Below are 24098 nucleotides of genomic sequence, written 5' to 3'. Positions count from 1 at the left end.
TGTTTACCACTTGTTATTTGTTCATTTTTTATCTTTCCCTCTTGGGCAGGGGTCGCTAATTCCTGGAGAGCCGCCATGGCTGCAGGTTTTCATTCTCGCCCTTTTCTTAATGAGGGACCGTTTTCTTGCTGCTAATTAACTTCTTTTGAACTCATTGTAACTGACTTGCTCTTGAAGACTCAGACCCTTTAATCGTTTCCTTTTCCTTAATTAGCAGTCAAACAACTGGTGTCCAGCAGCGATACTTTAATAACGAAAACAACAACTAGAGCGAAAAATATTGCTTTTCGTTTTTACAAGAACGAGAACTGATATTAAGACAACCAGAGAAACTAAAACTAAATAAAAATGAGTGATATGTGAACGATTTAAAACGAGAACGAAAATTGAGTAAAAACGAAAAAAAACAGCAATTGCATTTTCGTTCAGTCAGTTCAGTCGTGCAGAGGGGTTGTTTGCAGGTCGCCCTGAGCGTTCAGTTACGTTGCACCGTTTACTATGCGGTGATCTCTGCGGTGAACTTCTGTGAAGGGCCGTTGTTTGTTTGTTGAGCACATTTGAATCGTCGGGTTGAAGCAGTAAGTACGTGCGGTTTATGATAGGGAGTTTTGCACAGATGTTTTAAAGCGAGAAAGTAACGTGTGGAAATACTTTAATTACAGCGCAGATGATGATAAAAGCAAATGTAGCGTGCAAGAAGAAGAAAAGAGTCTCGGAGTTTCACTGCAGGGCCAGCTGGATCAGAACTTGGAAGTCCAGCACTTCTCTGGCACTTCAGTACTGGCATCAGAAATCATCACCATACTACAGTGTGCTGGCGCCAGTGGCCGAGGACCTCGTCAAGTGAATATTTTCACTGTGTGGCTATCTGTGTAACGGACGTCGTTGCAACCTGAACACATCTCTGGAAATGTGTGCTTGTTTAAAACTTAACAGCAATGTGCTTACACAGACTGGCTTCTTGGATTGAAACATTTGATCTTGCTGACTACGCTCATTAGACCACTTCATCAGTTTGATCAATGATGGTCAAGCTGTGCTGAACTGGGAGTGTATTTAGTTGACTGAAACGTAACTTGCATTGAAATAAGCGTAGGCCGGCATTTGTAGTCTTGCAACAGAAAAACAAAAATTGTACTAATATTATGTAGTACTAGGGTGTTGTACCGTGTTAGCCATTTATGAATGGAGTGAAAAGTCAAGTAAAATGACTCCTTTTATTGGCTAACTAAAAAGATTACAATATGCGGGCTTTCAAGGCCACTCAGGACTCTTCTTCAGGCAAGATGTCAGTTCGCATATTGTAATCTTTTTAGTTAGCCAATAAAAGGAGTCATTTTACTTGACTTTTCACTACTAATATTATGTAAAAAGGCCAGAACTACATAGAATAAAAACTAAAATTTTAAACACAGAACTAAATAAAAATAAAAATTGTTGACTCCACTGAAAACTTGAATGAAATAAAAATAAAAAATAATTTTATACAATAAAATAAAAACTAAAACTACAATTAATATCAGAACTGAAATATCACTGCTGGTGTCCATCATATAATATCTGAAAATAAAGAAAGGTGAAGGTCTCAGGAATGTCGATCTGCTCAGGTCCACAAAACATTTGAACAGAAAAGAGAAAACCAACAATTTCAGAAACGTCTGCTATGGCACAATGAGAGCAGCAACAAGCCGTGGAATTAAAGAACGCGTTTAATTAACAACGAGACTCGGTGCCTGATTAAGTGACTGGTTGGAGTTTGAGGCCCTGACTGAGTTGGTCTTCAGTTGACTCCCTCACTTCACATTTCATTTCTGTTTGGATGCCGTTTAAGGAAAGAAATGAAGGAAATCAGTGAAACAAATTTATAAAAAGCAATGTAATTAAAACTAAAAGTTAATTAGCAGCACAAACAGGGCACTCATTTAAAAAAAAAAAAGGAAAACCTGCAGCCACGGTGGTCCTCCAGGACTGGAGTTGGTGACCCCTGCTCTGGAGTCTGTCCTGGGTTTGTGACTTTTTCTAATTTATATTAATGACATTGATTCTGGTTGTGAGATTTGCCGATGACCCTAAAACCGAAGGAATGGCAGACACTGAGGAGGCAGCAGAAAAAGTTCAAAAAGATCTTGGAGAACTCCTGAAAAACAGAGTTTAATGTAGAAAAGTGCAAAGTGCTACATGTGGGGTGAAAGGAACATCAATTCTAAATACAAGATGGAAGATGTTGAGCCACAAGAAGCAACCACTGGAAAGGATTTTGGGGTTTATGTGGACACAACATTTTCATCGTCTAAGCAATGCACAGAAACGATTAAAAAAAAATGAAATGATAGGATGAATCACAAAAACTGTTGACTACAAATTGACAGACGTTACACTCACACGATATGATGCTGTGGCAAGAACGTATCTGGAGGCTCATGTGGAGTTCTGGTCACTGCAACAGCACTTGAAGACGAGCAGAGGTGCATCATGGGACCTAAGGACCTGTCTTACTGTGACAGACTCAAGCAGAGGAGACTAAGTGGGGACCTCGTCCAGGTATCTAAAATCCTCAAAAGCGAATATTCATAAAGGAGATCCAGCAACCTTCTTTCAACTTATGGGTGATTCACATACTCAAGGACATCGGTGGACTTTAAGGAGAAATTGAAGTCCTGACAAGCTGAAGTTATGCTATGTTTTAAAGTGTTCAGAACATAGAAATGGCCTAAACCGTCTTAATCTTCTTTAACAGGTTTGACCACCCTAACCCACTCTCACTTCGGAGTACTGCACCCTCCACCCATCCTTCTGCTGATACCAGCATAGGTGAGACATCCCCACCCACAATTACAGCAGCCCAGGTAAGCAGAGAGCTGAGGAGACTTCATGCCAGCAAAGCAGCGGGTCCAGATGGTGTATCACCACGACTGCTGAAGGCCTGTGCGCTGGAGCTGGGGAGTCCTCTACAGGGCATCTTCAACCTGAGCCTGGAACAGGGGAGAGTCCTGAGGCTTTGGAAAACATCTTGTATCACCCCAGTCCCAAAGATATCACGTCCTGGTGAGCTGAATGACTTCCGGCCTGTCACCCTGACGTCACATGTGATGAAGACCATGGAGCAGCTGCTGCTTCACCACAGGCCACACCCTCGACCCTCTGCAGTTCGCATACCAGGAGAAGGTGGGAGCGGAGGATGCCATCATCTATATGCTACACCGATCCCTCTCCCACTTGGACAGAGGCAGTGGTGCTGTAAGAATTATGTTTCTGGACTTCTCTAGTGCCTTCAACACCATCCAACCTCTGCTCCTTAGGGACAAGCTGACAGAGATGGCAGTAGATTCACACCTGGTGGCATGGATCGTGAACTATCTTACAGACAGACCTCAGTTTGTGCGTCTCGGGAACTGCAGTTCTGACATTGTGGTCAGCAACACAGGAGCGCCGCAGGGGACTGGACAATACAACATCAGACTTTCAATACAACTCGGAGTCCTGCCACGTGCAAAAGTTCACTGATGACACTGCTATGGTGGGCTGCATCAGGAGGAGTAGAGGAACCTAATCAAGGACTTTGTTAAATGGTGCAACTCAAACCACCTACACCTGAACACCAGCAAAACCAAGGAGCTGGTGGTGGATTTTAGGAGGACCAGGCCTCTCATGGATCCCGTGATCATCAGAGGTGACTGTGCAGAGGGTGCAGACCTAGAAATACCTGGGAGTGCAGCTGGATGATAAATTGGACTGGACTGCCAATACTGATGGTCTGTGCAAGAGAGGACAGAGCCGACTATACTTCATTAGAAGGCTGGCGTCCTTCAACATCTGCAATAAGATGCTGCAGATGTTCTATCAGACGGTTGTGGCGAGTGCCCTCTTCTACACAGTGGTGTGCTGGGGAGGCAGCATAAAGAAGAGGGACGCCTCACACCTGAACAAACTGGCGAGGAAGGCAGGCTCTATTGTAGGCACAGAGCTGGACAGTTTGACATCTGTGGCAGAGTGATGGGCGCTGAGCAGACTCCTGTCAATCATGGAGAATCCACTGCATCCACTGAACAGGATCATCTCCAGACAGAGGAGCATCTTCTATCTGTCTATTTATCTATCATATAGTGCCTTTCATATCTATCTTTGTATCTGAACATTATAATCTTGGTCAGAAGCACACACTGGTCACAGAACAGTCTATAATATTACATGTACAGTGGATTTAGAAGGTATTCCTATCCCTCCTCTTTCTGCACACTTTGTTTTGTGGCAGATTTCATTTTAAATCCAGATGTGGACAAATTTGTTGGTAAACCTTTCTTAAAAAAGAAGACCCCACAATTGTCTCGGGAATAACTTGAACTTAACAAAAGTCATTGGCCCCATCATTGTTAATTCCGTATTTCACAAAAATCTGACTTTGCTTTAGAGTTTTGATTGCACAGAATGTTTCAAATGACAACAGCATGGATGGGACCCTTCACCTCATATTTGGTTGCACAGCCTTTAGTGTTTGCAGTCCCCACACACCAGCTATTCCTGGAGGTCTCCATGAGACATCTGCACTTGTCCACTGGTCATCCTGAGCAAACTGCTCCAGCGGTGTCAGGTATGAAGGGGGTCTTCTCCAGACCATGTGGTTCCATTGTTTCCTTAGATGTTCCACAGGATTCAAATCAGGACTCCTTGACGGCCACTTCAGAATTGTCCCATGTTTTGTTCTTGGTCGTTGTCAGGTTTTGGCTCCTTTATCCTGTTGTAGGGTCCATGACCTGTGACTGAGACTGAGACTGACTTTACTGACCCTGCCCAGGATGTTTCGTTCCAGAATGTCTCGATAGTTTTGAGATTTCATTCTTCTCTGCACGGACCGTGCTATGAGCCTCCTCCATGTGTCACAGCAGGCCTGGTGTTCATTTCTTTGAGTACTTCATATTTTTGTCTGTGGACATTGAGCTGATGTGACTTGACAAAAAGTTCCAGTGTTCTCTCGTCTGTCCAAAGGACATTCTGTTTGAAGCATTGCAGCTTATTTAGGAAATTCCAGTCTGGCTTTTAGATGGTTTTTGTATTAACAGTGGAGGTCCTCCTGGGTCTTCTTCCATTGAGCCCACTGCCCACTGACAAAGCAACAGATTGTGTAATCAGACCCTGACCTTGGAGTTCAGCTTGTGTCTCTTTGGAGGTTCTCCTTGGCTTTTTGTCTGTCATTCTCATTGTCCATCTGCTCATTCTGAGGTTGATTTTCCTCTTGGGAGGTGAGCTGCAATCCCACGGACCTTCATCATCTTCATAATATTTGCACCTGTCGTCACAGGAATGTCAAACGGCTTATAGATGGTGGCCTTGTAGCCTTTGCCTTTAACATGCTTGTCTGTCATTGTCTTTCTGATCTTCTCAGCCAATCCCTCCTTGGCTTCCTCTCCTCCATGTTCAGTGTGGGACACACGATGACACCAAACAGCAGAGTGATGACTTTTCTCCATTTAAATCGGCTGAATGACTGATTGCACAATTGGAGACATTTGTGTGAGATACAAGTTTGATAAAAATCACTCGCCTCCAGTTATTGAGGGGTCTTTTCCTGATATCCCAACAAACGTGTCTGGGACATTTTAGAAGGTCTTTGTGGAAGAGGCAACACTTGATCTTTTGTCTCACCTGCTTTTCTTTACTCGATGGCACATCATTGGCATGATTTACTTTTCAGGAGGCAGACGGCACTTTTTCATTGAGCTCTAAGGGGACCAACAGCTTTTATTTATTTATTGTTTTATTTTATTTTTATTTATTTCTTAAGCTCTTTAAAAACAACATCAAGGCTGACCAAAGTGCCGTGAAATAAAAACCCAACGTATCAGACACACAAAACCAAACAATAAATGAAACACATGAGAGCTGAAGAGATTCCTAATAAAAAGTACCCAGATAGTCAACATCTCACACTCGGTTAAAAGCCAGGGAGTCAAAGTGTGTTTTTAATAAGATTTAAAGACAGCGAGTGAAGTTTCTGCCTAACATGCAACGGCACATCATTCCCGAGTTTTGGAGCTGCAACTGAAGAAGTCCGATCACCTCGGAGTTGGCATCGTGTCTCAGGAACACGTAAAAGTGTCAGGTCTGCTGACCTGAGAGGGCGAGACGGGACATAAGGGGGCAGCAGTTCTGACAAATAACATGGGGCCAAACCATTAAAGGATTTAAAAACAAATACAAAGATCTTAAAATGGATTCGAAAACAAACTGGAAGCCAGTGAAGGGAAGCCACAATCGGGGTAACGTGCTCTCGCTTTCTTGTGCCAGTTAAAAATGGAGCAGCAGTGTTTTGCACCAGCTGTAGGCGAGCAATGGCAGAAAGAAGTGCATTGCAGACATCAAGACGAGAGACGTTATAAAAGCAGGTCTCACTGTTTCAAGGTTGCGTTTAGACAACACAGGCTTGATCTTTGACAGCCGCCTCAACTGGAAGAAGTGAGATTTTCCCACTGCGTTCACAAGACTATCGAGTTTTAAAGTAGAATCCATTTTCACACCTACATTTGTGATCATGAATTTCTCAAATTGAGCCACAGTGGAAAGGTCGATGTAGGGGGTCTAAACAGCACGACTTCTGTTCTCATTCAAATTTAGAAAATGTAATGCCATCCAACTCCTCATGTCAATAAAGCAATCACGCAGGGGCTGGACAGAACATGGAGCAGGGTGCTTCAGAGGGAAATAAACCTGACAGTCGTCTGCATAAAGATGAAAGGAAATACGGTGTTTACGAAAAATAGCGGCGAGTGGCAGCAGGTACAAGGAGAACAGAAGAGGTCCCAGGATGGAGCCCTGTGGTACCCGCCAGGGAAGGGCAGCAGAGGTGGAAGTAAAATCATCAATGCTGACACAGAAACTTCTATCTGAGAGATACGACCTAAACTATCAGAAAGCTGAACCTCTGATGCCCACCCACTGCTCCAGCCTGGAGATGAGGATCTCATGGTCTATCGTGTCAAAGGCAGCTGTTAAATCCAGAAGCACGAGTAGTAGACAGTCACCTGAGTGCACTGTTAAGAGAACATCATTAAAAACAGAGAAGACTCAGTGCTGGGGCGAGTTTTTTGCCCATGTCTGTAGATTGGTTTGCGTTGTATTTGTCATTCCAACAGATGGTACACCACACACATTTGTTGTAATGCACTTTACTGTTAAAAATGTTTGTGATGTGCCTTCTCCTGGAACGACAAATGCATATGTGTATACAGTATGTCTCTGCTCAATTCCATTTTTCTCCCATAAGTCAGTCTACTATAATGACAAAGTGACAACGTGTTTTCAGAAAGATTTACAAATTCCTTAAATATTTAAAACTGAGTGGACACAGGGAGGACCACCAGCACCCTGCATGAAACATGTCTGGTCCAGAAGTGGAGCCTTGCTGTGTGAAGCATGGGAAAGGCGCTATATAAATAAAATGTAGTAGTAGTAGTAGTAGTAGTATGGGCATCTTAATTTTTAAAACAATCTACACCTTTCTCATTTTACAAGTGCTTTGACGCACTGGTGCCGGACTCAACGGAATCTTTCAGATTGTCAAGATGGCCTCCAGTTTGCAGATCATCACAGGCCCTCCACAAGTAATGCCACATTCTTTGCATTTTGTACCATCCTGGCACATCTGAATGATACAAGCTGCTATGCCAGAGTCCACTCTATAGCCGGCAGCTCAGCATTTCACACCGGACCAGCTAAGCTGACCACCACACGTCACAGTTAAAGGCTCAGCGCCACCTGTGCAGGTGGATTTTGAACTTCCTAACCAGCAGCCCTTAGTATGCACAGATTGGCAGCATCATGTCCTTCATGCTGATCCTCAGCACTGGCACTCCATAGGGTACTGAGCTGAGCCCCCTGCTATGACGGCGCATCCTAACGCAACTCCAACTCCCATCATTACCATTTTCTGGTGGACCACCAACAATGACGAGATGGCTTACAGAGAAGAGGTCTACCCGCTTACTCAATGGTAACGTGGCAACCATAAATTTGCTAAAATGAATTTTTGAAGTCAGTGTCAATGTATTTATATAGCACATTTAAAACAACATAGGAATGCTGTGGCCAAAGTGCTTTACAACAATAGAATAAAAGAAAAACAAAAAAATAACATAAAAAAATAAAATAAATGAACGTAAATAAAATAAATAGAAGTAATGATACATAATCACAATGAAGAAGCCATCAGTATTACTGAAGGTCACGGAAAGCAAGAGAATAGAAACGAGTCTTTAATCTCGTTTTGAATTGTCGACGACTCCTTTATGTGACGAGGTAAAGAGCTCCACAGGCGAGGCTGACAAAGTCCTGTCTGTCCACCTTAGTTTGATACTCGGTACGAGGGACAACAAGAGACAACTGACCAGAAGATCTAAGCACTCTAGATGGCTGGTGCAAAGCACACAATTCAGATAAATACGAAGCAGCGAGCCCATGTAAAGATTTAAAAACTAGCAACAAGATTTTAAAATCAATTTGAAAACTGACGGGCAGCCAGTGTAAAGAAGCTAAGATTGGAGAAACAGAGTCAGACTTTCTTGCTCCAACCAGAAAGCGAGCGGCAGGATTCTGGACCAACTGTAACCTGCGTATCAGAGATTTGTTAATCCCAGAATACAGCGAGTTGAAGTAATCAAGGCGAGAGAAGATAAGAGTATGAGTGGCTTTCTCAAGATCCCTAGAAGATAAAAAAAGGCTTGATCTTACCTAAGAGACGAAACTGGAAAACGCAACTCTTGACTAAAGAATGAATCTGTTTCTCAAAAGAGAGGTTACTGTCAAAGATAACACCAAGATTGCGGACTTGAAGTTCGCAAAAGACAGAGAAAGAGCCGAGGAGTCCAAGACCAATTTGGGTTTTAGCTGATGGACCCACTATAAGCACCTCCGTTTTATTTTGATTCAGATCAAGAAAATGATCAGCCATCCAGGATCTTAGTTCACAAAGACAGTTGTCGGTTGATTTATTGCAGACGGGAATATAAACCTGAGTATCATCAGCAAAGCAGTGAAAAGAAATGTGAAATTTCCTAAAAAGAGCTCCAATAGGGTGAAGGTATATAGGGAATAAGATAGGACCCAAAATGGATCCCTGAGAAACAGAGCCAGTCGTCGACTTAACAACCACGTTTGGTTCTGACTGACCAGTCATAAGGCAATCTGAACATAAGACATGAATCAATCGACTTTACTTAAAGTGCAAAATCGCCATACAGCACGGTCCCAATACACTGTACAAATTAGAAGAATACATGAAACAAATAAAACAAGTTAAAATAAAACAACATCGATGTTAAAGGAATAATAACTAATCAAATTGGAATAAAATAACATTACTTAAATAACAGAACTTTAAAATCAGCTTTTGCTTGTACTGGTAACCAGTGAAGAGGAGCTAGAACGGGTGTTATGTGCTCCCCTGTTTTCATGATTTTACAGCTGCAGCCTTCTGAATGAGCTGAAGACGTCTAGTGGCCTGACTGGGAAGACCGGAGAAAAGGGCCTTAGAAAAATCAGGAGTGCTCTCCCCGCGACCTTCTTGTATACTCAGATACAGGGATGGATATTTGAGGAGTAAACCACAGGACAATGATTATATTTTTATATTACGTACATTAAAGAACCATCAGCAACAAATCAGATCAAATTAATAATATACTGAACAATTATTATATAGGATGGTCCAGATCTAATTATGCAATTTTAATTATGCTATAACTTATTACGTTTATTACATAGTAAATCACCCGAAAAATCCCGGACCATCGAGAAGTGTGCCAACTGACGACATGAAGAATCATCTTCACGCCGAACTGGAATCATCCTCACATAAATCAAAGTCATCCAGACGATCTGGATCTGGACCACCCTATAGAAGGAAAGTCGAATAAAAGGTAAAGTACTATGGAAAATAAAATTAGTATATTATAAATATAGAAAAATGTATTAGTATTAACCTTAGTGCACATATTAATGCAAGTCAGGCCTGCTAAACGAATGGCTAAATAAAGGCACATGCCATATTTCTTTTTTAATTAAAGCTTAGCTTTAGCCACCAAAATATCTTGTTAGCTCAAGAACCAAAGAAGAAGGAATGATAAGATAAAACAGCCCAAGAGTGGAAGAGGGGGAACATCTGCAGGCTCAAGGCCGACTAAAAAATGAGCGAAGCAGAAAAATAAAGATGAACAATAGACAGTAAAAATGCCGGTGGCCAGCTGCAGAAGGGAGTCAGAAGGAAGAGCGAATAAGCTGTCTTGAGCGAGGTCACAATGATAAGAAATGATTATATAAACTGCGACTTTTGAACTGCTCGGGGCTCAGCTCGATTTGGCCTAATTGGGTTGAGTCTGCGTTATTGTTTATTGCAATAAATCTAATTACTCTGTTTGCCTATCCTTCGACTCCTTTTACTTTATTTAAAGTGAGAATCTTCAGCATATTTTTCGCTTCCACAGTACCACTTCCAGTTAGCGGACATAGTGCGAAAGTTGATAGAAATCTACGTTTTGTACCGAATACTTATATGCAACATTTGGTTGACCGAAGTGAAAGCGAACTCAAGTTATCGTGTTTACACACACACAGACGAGACATAATTCCAATAATGGTATTTTCAGACTTGGAGATGTCTAAAATAATCTCGACGTTGAATCTTTGGACGATTCCAATACTTTCCCTCTGCTTCGTATACGAAAAAGTCAGGGAGGTCTAAAACATTGAAATTCATCAAAATCTCGAAATGGAATTACTTCATATACGAGAAAGTAAAAAAAAAAAAAACATGTATCAGTGTTTCAGCATCACAAACAGATCAGATTCTTGCAATATTACTAAGATGAAAACATGCTGTCTTGGTAATAGCCTTGATATGAGACTGGAGTGTGAGACGATTATCGAAAATTACTCCAAGATTTTTACTGGTTGGGGCACTCCGGTTTCCTCCCACAATCCAAAGACATGCAGGTTAGGTGGATTGGCAGTTCTAAATTGGCCCTAGCGTGTGCTTGGTGTGTGGGTGTGTTTGTGTGTGTCCTGCGGTGGGTTGGCACCCTGCCCAGGATTGGTTCCTGCCTTTTGCCCTGTGTTGGCTGGAATTGGCTCCAGCAGACCCCCGTGACCCTGTGTTCAGATTCAGCGGGTTAGAAAATGGATGGATGGATGGATGGAACTTTCACAGATAGAACAGCCATCAATATTAACACTCAAGTTCTCACACAGATGTCCACATTTGGCTGCTCTAACAACCAATAATTCTGTTTTATCAGCATTTAAGAGCAGAAAGTTCTTATTCATCTATTGTTTCATTTTCGACAGACACGCCTCTAAATTCAGCAGTTGGGAACAGCCATTTGGCTTTACAGGTATACAGTATATACAAGTTGAAATGAAAATGAACACCATATTTACAAATGATGTCACCAAGCGGAGCATATACTGTAGATGGGGCCAAGACTTGATCCCTGGGGTACACCAAACTTTACTTCAGAAAATTAATTTCAATTCAATTCAATTTACACGTTGAAGTCTGTTAGATAAATAAGAATGAAATCATGAAAGTACCGTCTCCTGGATGCCAATATGTTTCTTCAAGTGGCTTAAAAGTATGCCGTGGTCTACGTTGTCAAGAAGCAGCAATACTGACATCAAATCCGAATCATCAGTGATCAGCACATCGTCGATTATTCTGCTCAAAGAAGTTTCTGTAGAATGAGGGAAGCCTGACCGCATGTACGGTATTGGATAGTAAGTCCCTTAAGTAATAGCAGCGCCACTTAAAATTCCTAAATGTCCCAGCGGCCTCAGCATTATAATGCTATTGGATAGCTTCAGAGGGTGCAGGGACTGCTGGGAAGAAAACGGAGTAGGCGGGACCTTTAAAAAGGATCCTTAAAGTCGCTGTGGGGATCGCGATCAACCGTCTTGTTTGCCAATTCGCCTCGTACTCACAATTGGGTTACAGTTTCTGTCTGGATGCATGTGATGTCCTACGCCTGCCCGTCTGTGCGAGTTTGAACTGATTGGATACGTCTTCATCAGAGGGAGGGAGCGCTCCCGATCATCTGAAACCCCACACCGCATCAAGAACCCGGTAGGACAAAACTTTACATTGCTTCACAGGGTCTGTCATTCACAAATCCAACTTCAACCGCTCCTGCTAAACTGGGCCGTTTTGGAGTTTTATTTTTTAGTTGTTGATTGTTAGAGTTATGGACGGCACAGTGGCGCATTGGTAGCACTGCTGCCTCGCAGTAAAGGGGCCCGGGAAGTGAACAATGCGTGCTTTGAACACTGAAGTGTTTTTGGTGCACTTGAGTTTGACATTTGGGGCTCAGTAGCGCCACCTACTGGCCACAATATACTGGAAAGAAAAAGCTGATTTTAGTAACTTATATTAATAATTAGTACAATTTCAGTCGGGCAGCACGGTGGCGCAGTGGTAGCACTGCTGCCTCGCAGTACGGAGACCTGGGTTCGCTTCCTGGATCCTCCCTGCGTGGAGTTTGCATGTTCTCCCCGTGTCTGCGTGGGTCCTCCCACAGTCCAAAGACATGCAGGTTAGGCGTATTGGAGATCCTCAATTGTGTGTGTGTGTGTGTGTCCTGCGGTAGGTTGGGGCCCTGCCCGGGATTGGTTCCTGCCTTGCACCCTGTGTTGGCTGGGATTGGCTCCAGCAGACCCCCATGACCCTGTGCATAGCGGGTTGGAAGATGACTGACTGTTAGAGTTATAATTTATTATCAATGTTGATAATAAACTGAAGGAAGCTGAAACTGCTGAAGGTAATAAATTGAGATGAATGAGTCACAGCATACAACAGCGCCAACTAGAGAAAGTAGAAAGAAGAGAGCTGGCATGGTGAAAACTGTTTAATGCCCAGCTTAGAAACACTCACACTGCCTGACGTGGTAGCAGTCGTAAGCTGGACAGTTGTAAAGTCATAAGGTCATAAGTCGGCTAAACAGGCTGATGACGGTTGATCGTCACCGATGGAATGTCTCCGAGGTCTCCTTTACGTTGACTGAAGTTGTGGCCTGCTGTTCCTTCTTTACTTACTTATGAAGCGACTGCTGCAGGGGTGGGTGTGTACTACGGGGGGAAAAATAATTGTCGGGGATGCCAGTGTGCACCGCCCGGAGAAGAACCCCAAAAATCTCAAAGGCCGACCCTGACAGCAGGGCCTTGGGAGAAGTCGGCAGATTTAGCCTCCTGAAGACGGCGTGCACCAGAGAGCCGCTGTAAAGCCTGCAAGGGGGATATAAAAACATGGAAAAAAAAAAAAAAAGAACAAGAACACACAGATCAGTAAACACATCACGAAACGTTAGAATTTTCATAAATGAGAATGCAACTCCCAGAACTCATCTGTACTTTGAAAGACAGCAATGCAAGCAAACCCACATTCTACCAGAAAAAGCCGAATACCATATATACTCACATATAAGTCGGGTCTTGAAACCCGAAAAATCAATCATAAAATCAGACCCCAACTTATACGCCCGTTCAAAAATGTTTTTTCTTTTTTTTTTTAAATCTTCTTGCCTCCTCCGATCTCACAGCAGTTTCTCAGATGCATCGATTTCTTTCGCCACTTCAATGACTTTTAATTGCAAACCAGCTTCATATTTTTTTCTGATCGAACGCTCCATCGTAGATAAGGGATTCTCTTATTATAAAGGTGTATGAGGGTGTGAGACACAAAAAGCACAAATCGGTGCAAACGTCGCTTCGGAATTGTTCGGGTATTACCGTGTGATCACGTGGGCACAATACATAGAAAGAAAAAGGCCGTGTGCTCCATGGCTACTCTCTCAGGTGGCCGTTAGCATGTCGTAATCTCTTGGACCAATAGCATTCGACTTATACGACCGACATTATAAAATACCAGAAATGATACGGTCAAATCACAACATATGCTGGTCTTTTTTCCATGGCTAGTTCTGCCATATTTATTTCTATACACCTGAGGAACATTGTAGCATAAGGATTTGGTAAAAATCCATATTGCAGTATATTTAATAATTCAGACTGATCCACTAGGTACCAAAGCTTGTCTATTTTTATTTTTTTAAACAAATTACAAACTTATTAATGATTACCGTATATACTCGTGTATAAGTCGGGTCTTGAAACCCCAAAAAATCGATCATAAAATCAGACCTCGACTTGTACCCCCGTTCATGAATGCAACCCTTCATTTTTTTTTTACATCTTCTTGCCTCCTCCAATCTCACATCAGTTCCTCAGACACATTGAATTTTGTTGCAGCAGCACACTTACCAATTTCTTTTGCCAGTTCAACGACTTTTAATTTAAAACCAGTTTTGTATTTTCATCTGCTCGAACGCTTCATCGTAGATAAGGGATGCTCTTACGATAAAGGTGTACGAGGGTGTGAGATACAAGAAACACAAAACAGTGCAACTGTTGCTTCGGAATAGTTTGGGTATTACTGTCTGGTCACGTAGGCACGATACACAGGCCGTGTGCTCCATGGTTACTGTCTCCGGAGGGCGTTAGCATATCGTAATCTCTTGGACCAACAGTGTGAGTTCTCCGCAAATCGACTTATACGACTGACATTATAAAATACCAGAAATTATTCGGTCAAATCAAGTCCCGACTTATCTGCGGGTATATACGGTACTTCAGTTTAGGTGCTGTGAATATGCATGCATCCGTTACTCACATCCTGTTAAGACTTTTTTCGGTCGTATCAATACTTACAAGGCTTCAATAAACGGGTCATTCATCTCCGTGCAGTGCAGCACATTGAGATCCTGTGACATGTTGTGAATATGAAGGATTCATAGGTCGTTTACTGAAGACCGTCATATCTGGAGAAACACCTCCGACCTGCGCCCCTCTGACAAATCCAACGTTCAGTGGCAGATAATGACATTTACAAAACACGAATGACGTGGTTAAGACCCGATGAAGCCTACGTAAACATGAACGACTCGGTGATATTTAAGTGTTCTTCTGATGCTTTCTACTTGAATTCAAACATCCTTCACCCATTTGAAAGAAACATTCAGATTTTACACATAACTGGCTACTCTCCCACCTTCTCGATTGTCTCATTTTTTTTTTTTTTTGTTATTCTCCTCGCCATCCCTGACATACGGCCAGGTTTGTGTTATTTCTGCGGCATCATAATCATGTGCAGCTACCGTACATAACTATGGTGTAAATGTGGGAAGATCTGACGACGCATCGGAATCAGTTGGTGTTGAAAGCGTCAGGTCTCAGCCAGTCCCCGGCTCGGGTTCAAATTCAGGTTTTGTGTCTGTCACACACATGCGCATGGAGAACTGCCTAAGGACTTACGTGATTGTAAATCTTCACCAAGACATGAGGGGGCGCTGTGCAGCAACACATTCACTTCTCTTTTAACCTCTGCAGAAAAGAAGATTGACACAACTCCACATATGACGTGACTTCCGGGGTCAGACCACCTGGACCCGTCTCTTATGCCCAGAATGCATCTCAAACCCAAGAGATGCCATCTTCGGCAGTCTGATTAGGGAAACCTGGAAGACTCAACTCTTTGACGTGTTTTTTTGTTTTGTTTTTACATGCAATTAATACACGGGGTTGGCCGTGAAGGTGTCCTTTCCTTGTCTTTGGTATCATTGCAGTCCCTTTTGTTCATTTTTGATTCTTTGATTTGTGCTGATTATGGTAATGTTACTTTTTTGTCACTAATTTAAATACAATGAACCTTGGGTCATGACCGTAATTTATTCCAAAACTCTGGTTGCAACCCGATTTGGTCGTGGCCCAAAGCAATTTCCCCGATAGAATTGTATGTAAATACAATTAATCCATTCCAGACCGAACAAGCTGTATGTAAATATATTTTTTAAAGATTTTTAAGCACAAAAATAGTTAATTAGATAGATAGATAGATACTTTATTAATCCCAAGGGGAAATTCAAAATGATACCATAGAATGCACATCGTAATAGTAAACTAAATGTAAAAACATTGAATAACACTGAGAAAACAAACATTGCAGTCTCTTTAAAAACAAGCCCGGTGCCTTCTTTAACTGCCTTCTCGGCCTTATGCGGCCTGACATCTCTCACTCGCTCACTCGCTCTCTCTCTCTGCACAGCGAATGCTCAGGGACAGACTGAACACGTGCAGAAATCATCGGCGCATACGAACCGGAAGGGAAACTGGCTTGTTTGTCACCCGAGTGCGTGGTTGTGAACAGATGCAAAAGTTTGGCGAACGTTTTGGTCGTAACCCGATTTGTACGTGGTCCGAGACGTTCATGACCCGAGGTTCCACTGTACTTCGGTTCAACAGTCCGAGGCAACGGAGAGTGCAGCAGAGAGGTGAAGAAGAGAGTGCAGGTAGGGTGGAATGGGTGGAGAAGAGTGTCAGGAGTGATTTGTGACAGACGGGTGTGAAGGACAGCCGGGTCCCATGCCCGGCAGGGATGCCCCTGCTGCTTATGTTCCGGGGGAGCCGCCATGGGCAGTTCAATACCTCCCCCGGGACGCTTGGTGGCAGCCTCCCTGGCCGACGGTGATTCCCCAGCCACCCGCAGGGCTCCATGGGAGATGGAGTCCTCCACATCTTGGTTGGGGCCCGGGGTGGCCGCTAGGGGGGGCTGTCTGCTTCCCACAGCCCGGCTGGACGAGTCTTCAGCCCCACCCGGAAGTGCAATTAGGACCAGGTGGTTAATCACCTGGAACGCTTCCAGGTGGGCTATAAAAGGGCCCAGCCACCACCACTCAAGGAGCCAGAGTTGGGAGGAAGGTGACGAAGCTTTAGGAGGAGTGGTGGTAAAGGAAGGAAGAGAACCGTTTTGTGCTTGTGTTTTGGGGACTGTGTTTGGGCTGTGTGGCACGGGGAAGATGGTGTCCCACAGCCGAAGAAAAATAAAGTCTTTGTGTTTTTTATACATGCCTCCGTGTCCATCTGTGTCAGGTCAGGTGCCTATATAGCGCCTTTGTTACACGGGTATCAGCAAGAGAGAAAGGGAACGTCTACGGGACGGTAGTGAGACCAGCTATGTTATATGGGCTGGAGACGGTGGCACAAGAGACAGAGCTGGAGGTGGCAGAGTTAAAGATGCTAAGATTTGCATTGGAGATAGATAGATAGATAGATAGATAGATAGATAGATAGATAGATAGATAGATATGAAAGGCACTGTATGATAGATAGATAGATAGATAGATAGATAGATAGATAGATAGATAGATAGATAGATAGATAGATAGATAGATAGATAGATAGATAGATAGATACTTACTTTATTAAGCCCAAGGGGAAATTCACAAGAAACTTTATTAGAGGGTCAGCTCAGGTGGGACGGTTGGGAGACAAAGTCAGAGAGGCGAGATGGCGTTGGTGTAGATAAGTGCAGAGAAGAGATGATGGGTATAATGAGAGAAGGATGCTAAGGATAGAGCTGCCAGGGAAGAGGAGAAGAGGAAGGCCTAAGAGAAGGTTTATGGATGTGGTGAGAGAGGACATGCAGGTGACGGGTGTGACAGAACAAGATGTAAAAAGACAGGGATAGAGGGAGACGGATGATCAGCTGCGGCAGCCGAAACAGTAAGAAGAACAAGTTAACGTTACTTTTGCTTACTTATGTGCATCATTCCTTGTTTTTCATTTTATTTACGTATGTAAGCTGCCTGTGTTATGTTCCATGTCTTTTGTGGGTGGTCCCCCACCCAAGAAATGAGGGCAACCTGCCAATCACCATCAGGAATGGCCCTCCACCCTCTAAACGTGGAGGGTCTCCTACAGTTTTAGGTGGTTTATTTTGAATGTGCTGGGGAGTCGGTGAGATTTCTCATGTTTTCTATTGAATTTTTGTTTTACCTTTGTGACTTGGCCTTTGGATCGTGTTTTGGGCCATTGTTCATCCTTGGATTTTCTTGCTGGCAGCTCCTTTATTTTTTTGTGCTCTTTGGAGGTTTGTGTGTTTACAGGGCTATTGTGATGTGGACCTTTTTGTTTTAGAATATTCTTTGCTAGCAGGGGTTTGACGGTCTATCCCCCCCTCTAGTGGGCATTAATAGAAATGTTCGGCAGTAGGTGCTTCGGACCGTATAGGGACTTGCGTGCTTTGGGATTCCTCTTTTACGAAATCGGCGATCCCAAGAATGCCAGTCGTCACCAGGAAGTGTGGGAGACCCTTTGAATTTATAGGGGGGTTCGTTTCAAAATTCCTGAAAGTGGCGAGTTTATTGGTGTTTATTTAATTTCTCGGATTTCTAGATTTTTCGACCCTCTGCTGTGATTTCTGACAATTCTTTGAATATCTCTATGCTTTGGATTGCCTTTGGTGTTACATGTGACGCCTTTTTTTTTTTGCTGCTACGGAGCTTTATTCTTGTTACAAGCAGTTTTGTGAAGAATAAATCATTTTATTTACAAAGACTCTGTGTTTGCCCTGTTACTAGCTGGGGCTTGATGGGGGTATCCCCCTCTATTGGGCATTTCTGGAAGTGTTTTTTGGAGCTACGCGATTTGGGACTCCTAGTTTATGACAGAAGGTTCTAAACTTCTTTGATTTCTTGATCCATGACTAGGAGTAGCAGCTTAGTGAAGGCAGCAGTGGCACCAGTTGTCATGAATGTTGGGGTCCTTTTGCTTTTTCTGCCATTTGGTGCAACCGTCATTAGGGTCACAGTCTCCAGGGTCATGACCTCAAGTTCATCGGCACAAATAAATCCTTTAAACACAAAAAAGTAACTCTTTTTGCTAACTGATCTGCTGGTCTTGCCCGATTTTTGACTTGGAAAAAAAATGAAAAATGTGTTATGTGTTTCATGTCAAGCCAGGATGGATTCCCAAGTGCAATAGCAGCTCTTGTGAACTCCTGCTGATGGCAAGACCAGGAGAAAGGGGACAAACTCTTCTTCTTCTTCTTCTTCTTCTTTCGGCCACTCCCGTTAGGGGTTGCCACAGCAGATCATCTACATTTTTGTCCGCATATTGATTTGGCACAATTTGACATTGGATGCTCTTCCTGACGTAACCCTCCCCATTTATCAGAAAGGGGACAAACTTCTAAGGCTGGAAATTTAGGGTTAAAAATCTTGTAGTCGGAGTGGCATGGCAGGAAAGTGGAGAACACAAGAGAAATAAATTTAAAAAAACCCCACAGACAGTGAGGCGAATCCCCCCAAACACACACACACAGAAATGGCTCTCACCCGGACACTTCGGGCTCTTCCAATGGACGGCACAGCAGCTGATTCAGATACAGGCTTATCTGTAAAGTCGCTTGCCACTGGCTGAAGATGTGGGCGGCATCCTGGTCGAGGGGCTTCTGGGGGCTCGTCAGAAGTTCCTGAAGCGCATCCCCTGAAGAAGCCGTTGAGCCTAACGAGAGGGTCAGAGGTTAGGATTTCGCGTTACGAGAGCACCGGCACACCAGCGCAGCACAGTCAGCCGTTTGATCGAGTCATCATTTCCGGGCCGCGGTGAGCTGTACGCACGTCTTCATCGTGTTGTAGTCAAATGAAGCCGCGCCTTCACAGAGTCTTCGGGACCCCCTTTACGCATGTAGTTTTGCTGCAGCCCTGTGCGAAAATCATTTCAATTCATCTTTTTTCACCCCCCCCGACATCAAAAAACAGTCAATAGCCCAGAATGACAAGCGAAAAACAGGAATTTAGAAATTTTGGCCAAAATAAAAACCTGATGCAGGTGTTCGGACCCTTCACTCCCTTATTTCATTGAAGACCCTTTGACAGCCACTACAGTCTTTTTGTGTCTGACGTGATAAGCCTCACAAGTTACGTCCCCTGCCTGGGTTGGATTGACAGATGTTGCCCCTCTTTGAACATAGCGGGTTAGTTGGCATTATTAACCCTTAAGCCGCTGCAACCGGCTGGAGTCGGTTCCCAGTGCAATTTGCCAGCACGCCGGAGCTGATCAGTCTGTGCCATACATTCGTTGGGCAGCCCGCTCGTGACCACTGGCACCCCCTGGGATTCAGACCATCTATCTGGCCTACAAGCATCAGCCAGTTCAAACGCAGTTTGTTTGATTTCTTTCTAAAGCTCGTTAAAAACAACATCAAGGCTGACCAAAGTGCCGTACAATAAAAACCCAGCATAGCAGACACACAGTCACCAAAGAGCAAAAGAAACAGAAACACACAAACACATGAGAGCTGAAGAGATTCCTAATAAAAAGTACCCAGATGGTCAACATCTCACACTCGGTTAAAGGCCAGGGAGTCAAAGTGCGTTTTTTAAATAAGATTTAAAGACAGCGAGTGACGTTTCTGCCTAACGTGCAACAGCAAATCATTCCTGAGTTTTGGAGCTGCAACTGAAGAAGCCCGATCACCTCGGAGTTGGCATCGTGTCTCAGGAACACGTAAAAGCGTCTGGCCTGCTGACCTGAGAGGGCGAGACGGGACATAAGGGGGCAGCAGTTCTGACAAATAAAATGGGGCCAAACCATTAAAGGATTTAAAAACTAATACAAGGATCTTAAAATAGATTCGAAAACGAGCTGGAAGCCAGTGAAGGGAAGCCACAATCGGGGTAATGTGCTCTCGCTTTCTTGTGCCAGTTAAAAATCGAACAGTGGTTGCATTTTGCACCAGCAGCAGGCGAGCGATGGAGGCCTGGCTCATTCCAAAAAGAAGCGCATTGCAGTCATCTAGCAGTTGGCTCGGTGATTTACTGAATTTCATCAAAGGCCTCAGTTGCACCTCAAACATAACATAATGTGAGGGCCGTTCAGTTATACACAGGAATTGTCATACTCTGTTCTTATAAATGACACATCCAGGTTTGAAGTTGTCGGTAGTGGTGCTGTGTTCGCTGCTCTTTCGGTCAGTTGTAATCAACATGTCGGGGCAGGAGCTACACAGTAGTGTTGCGCAGCAAATTATTGTTAAACTTTTGACAAATGAAGAAGTCATTCCATCTCAGATTTATTCCAGACTTAAAAATCAGTTTGGAGAGGAGTGTCTCTCTCAGTCTATAGAGCAGGGGTCCTCAGTCCCAGTCCTGGGGGGCCGCAGTGGCTGCAGGTTTTAGTTCCAGCCCGGTTGCTTAATTAGAAAGCAATTCTTACCAATAATTTAATCTCATGGCTTGTTGGTTCTTTAACTCTGCTATGTCAGCTCTTTCTCATATCCTCGATTTTCTTCCCATTTCTAAGGATATCATCCAAATAATTTGAAGGCTAAAATGGAGGAGTACTTCTCAGTCCTTCACTTTTTTCTCTTCATTTTCCTTCCAAGTATTTAATTAAACCCAATAGTGCACGATCAATAGACACGGGTGTAAATGGTAATAAGCTAAATGGAGAAATGCTGGTCTCTTTTGTCATTTGCATGTCATTGCTAATTAGGAGCCATTAAAAACCAAGAATACGGCTGTTTAAGACTTAAATAAGTAAGAAGGGTTCAAAATCATAACGAGCGACACCACTAAAGTGAAGCAGAAGTGGTGGCTCTGAGGCTGGGGATCTGCACTGGCAGTCGGAAGGTTGCTGGTTCGAATCCCGTAAATGCCAAAAGGGAGTCTGCTCTGTTGGGCCCTTAACCTGCAATTGCTGAGCGCTTTGAGTAGTGAGAACAGCGCTATATACACTCACCTAAGGGTTATTAGGAACACCTGTTCAATTTCTCATTAATGCAATTATCTAATCAACCAATCACGTGGCAGTTACTTCAATGCATTTAGGGGTGTGGTCCTGGTCAAGACAATCTCCTGAACTCCAAACTGAATGTCAGAATGGGAAAGAAAGGTGATTTAAGCAATTTGGAGCGTGGCATGGTTGTTGGTGCCAGACGGGCCGGTCTGAGTATTTCACAATCTGCTCAGTTACTGGGATTTTCACGCACAACCATTTCTAGGGTTTACAAAGAATGGTGTGAAAAGGGAAAAACATCCAGTATGCGGCAGTCCTGTGGGCGAAAATGCCTTGTTGATGCTAGAGGTCAGAGGAGAATGGGCTGACTGATTCAAGCTGATAGAAGAGCAACTTTGACTGAAATAACCACTCGTTACAACCGAGGTATGCAGCAAAGCATTTGTGAAGCCACAACACGCACAACCTTGAGGCGGATGGGCTACAACAGCAGAAGACCCCACCGGGTACCACTCATCTCCACTACAAACAGGAAAAAGAGGCTACAATTTGAGCGAGCTCACCAAAATTGGACAGTTGAAGACTGGAAAAATGTCGCCTGGTCTGATGAGTCTCGATTTCTGTTGAGACATTCAAATGGTAGAGTAAACAGAATGAGAACATGGATCCATCATGCCTTGTTACCACTGTGCAGGCTGGTGGTGGTGGTGTAATGGTGTGGGGGATGTTTTCTTGGCACACTTTAGGCCCCTTAGTGCCAATTGGGCATCGTTTAAATGCCACGGGCTACCTGAGCATTGTTTCTGACCATGTCCATCCCTTCATGACCACCATGTACCCATCCTCTGATGGCTACTTCCAGCAGGATAATGCACCATGTCACAAAGCTCGAATCATTTCAAATTGGTTTCTTGAACATGACAATGAGTTCACTGTACTAAAATGGCCCCCACAGTCACCAGATCTCAACCCAATAGAGCATCTTTGGGATTTGGTGGAATGGGAGCTTCGTGCCCTGGATGTGCATCCCACAAATCTCCATCAACTGCAAGATGCTATCCTATCAATATGGGCCAACATTTGTAAAGAATGCTTTCAGCACCTTGTTGAATCAATGCCACGTAGAATTAAGGCAGTTCTGAAGGCGAAAGGGGGTCAAACACCGTATTAGTATGGTGGTCCTAATAATCCTTTAGGTGAGTGTAAATGCAAAGAATTATTATTATTACTTGAGCAATAAGAGCTTATTATTAAGCAATTGGGTTGGAGCAAAAACCTGCAGCCACTGCGGCCCTCCAGGACCGTGATCGAGGACTCCTGGTCTAGAGTGTATGACTGGTGCAAGTCATTCGGATGGTGACTATCATCTCTTCAGTCCACCTAAGGAATTTTTAGGAGAGAAGAAATTCAAGTTGAATGAGGAGGTTATTGACGCTGTGCTAGAACGGGTCAACATGCAGTCACTGGACTTAAGAAGTTTCCTGAGCGCTGGGACAAGTGGATTGGAGTGGCAGGAGACTACATAGAAAAACAGTGTATAAGTTGTTTGATTGTATTCAGTAAATAAAATGTAACTCTTAAGTTCCTGTTTATATTTGAACGGCCCTCGTATATTGTTGCAGTAGTTTTTTTTTTTTTTATCGTTTTTACAGTTCATGTGTAAAATGATCAGCGTTGTGGTAATTGTGATGGGTGTTCCTTTAAAATTTTACCTTTTTCTTGGTGAATTGTGACGTTTCCTTAAAAAGTGCAGAAAAAAAGTATTTGGCGTCCAGGGGTGCATTAACCCCAAAAAGTCAGTGGCGGTTTGAGGGTTAAGCTTCGACGACCTATGGGGGGTAAGGGTACCCCCTGCCCTCTCGGCGTCCAGAGTGAATGCCCCTTCAATAGCACACAGAGTACTGTACCCCTTTGTGCATATACCGCATACTTTAAAGGAGTGTATGGATTTTTTCTTTCATAAATGGCGCCCACACAGTATTATCAGGATTCAACAACCTTGCCAACCCCCTCAGGTTTAATTTCGCTAATGGGGGCCACTCGTTACCATTGGTGTCCAGGCTGGACTTTCAGAAACGCAAATGAAGCCCCCTTTATGAACATCCTGCTGATGTTATTATCAGACTTCTACAGCCCCATCGGTGTCCCTTTTCCTTTCATAAATGACGTCCCTCAGACATCTGTGACCTAATTCGCTGCCTAGTGGGTGACGGTACCCCCACAGTATCATCAAGGCTTTCGATCTTGCACTCTTAAAGTTTACTTTTGTTAACGGCGGCCACTCTTTATCATCATAGTTTGATGGCCCTCTCCCTCAGTGTCCAGGGAAACACTCCTATGTGCACATACAGCACCACGGACATTATTATCAAACTTGTGCAATCCCCTACCTCGGTGTCCCTTTTCCTGTCCTCAGTGGCGCCCTTCAGATGACTACAACCTAGCTGGCTGTTTAGTGGGTGATGGTGCTCACACAATATCATCAAGGT

At 43.6% G+C, this 24098-nt stretch overlaps 1 protein-coding gene across 2 annotated transcripts in view; it reads right to left on the bottom strand.

Moving 5' to 3' along the window:
* Positions 1-12679: 12679 nt before the first annotated feature.
* Positions 12680-24098, bottom strand: part of LOC120516027 (protein asteroid homolog 1-like) — a 29635-nt gene continuing 18216 nt past the window's right edge. Inside the window, exons 4-5 of one of the 2 annotated variants that reach the window (XM_039737453.1) lie at positions 19206-19374; positions 12680-13260 (exon numbers count right to left, since the gene is read on the bottom strand). In XM_039737453.1, the coding sequence (XP_039593387.1) occupies positions 13068-13260; positions 19206-19374 (362 nt within the window). In that variant the 3' untranslated portion in view covers positions 12680-13067. The remainder of the gene's footprint in view (positions 13261-19205; positions 19375-24098) is intronic. The other variant, XM_039737454.1, reaches the window with a different exon arrangement.

The sequence above is a fragment of the Polypterus senegalus genome, chromosome 15 (genome assembly GCF_016835505.1).
Source record: "Polypterus senegalus isolate Bchr_013 chromosome 15, ASM1683550v1, whole genome shotgun sequence".
In the NCBI taxonomy this organism is placed as follows: Eukaryota; Metazoa; Chordata; class Cladistia; order Polypteriformes; family Polypteridae; genus Polypterus; species Polypterus senegalus.
The sequence above is the reverse complement of the archived record's forward strand: the minus strand, read 5'-3'. Positions and strand labels throughout refer to the sequence as shown.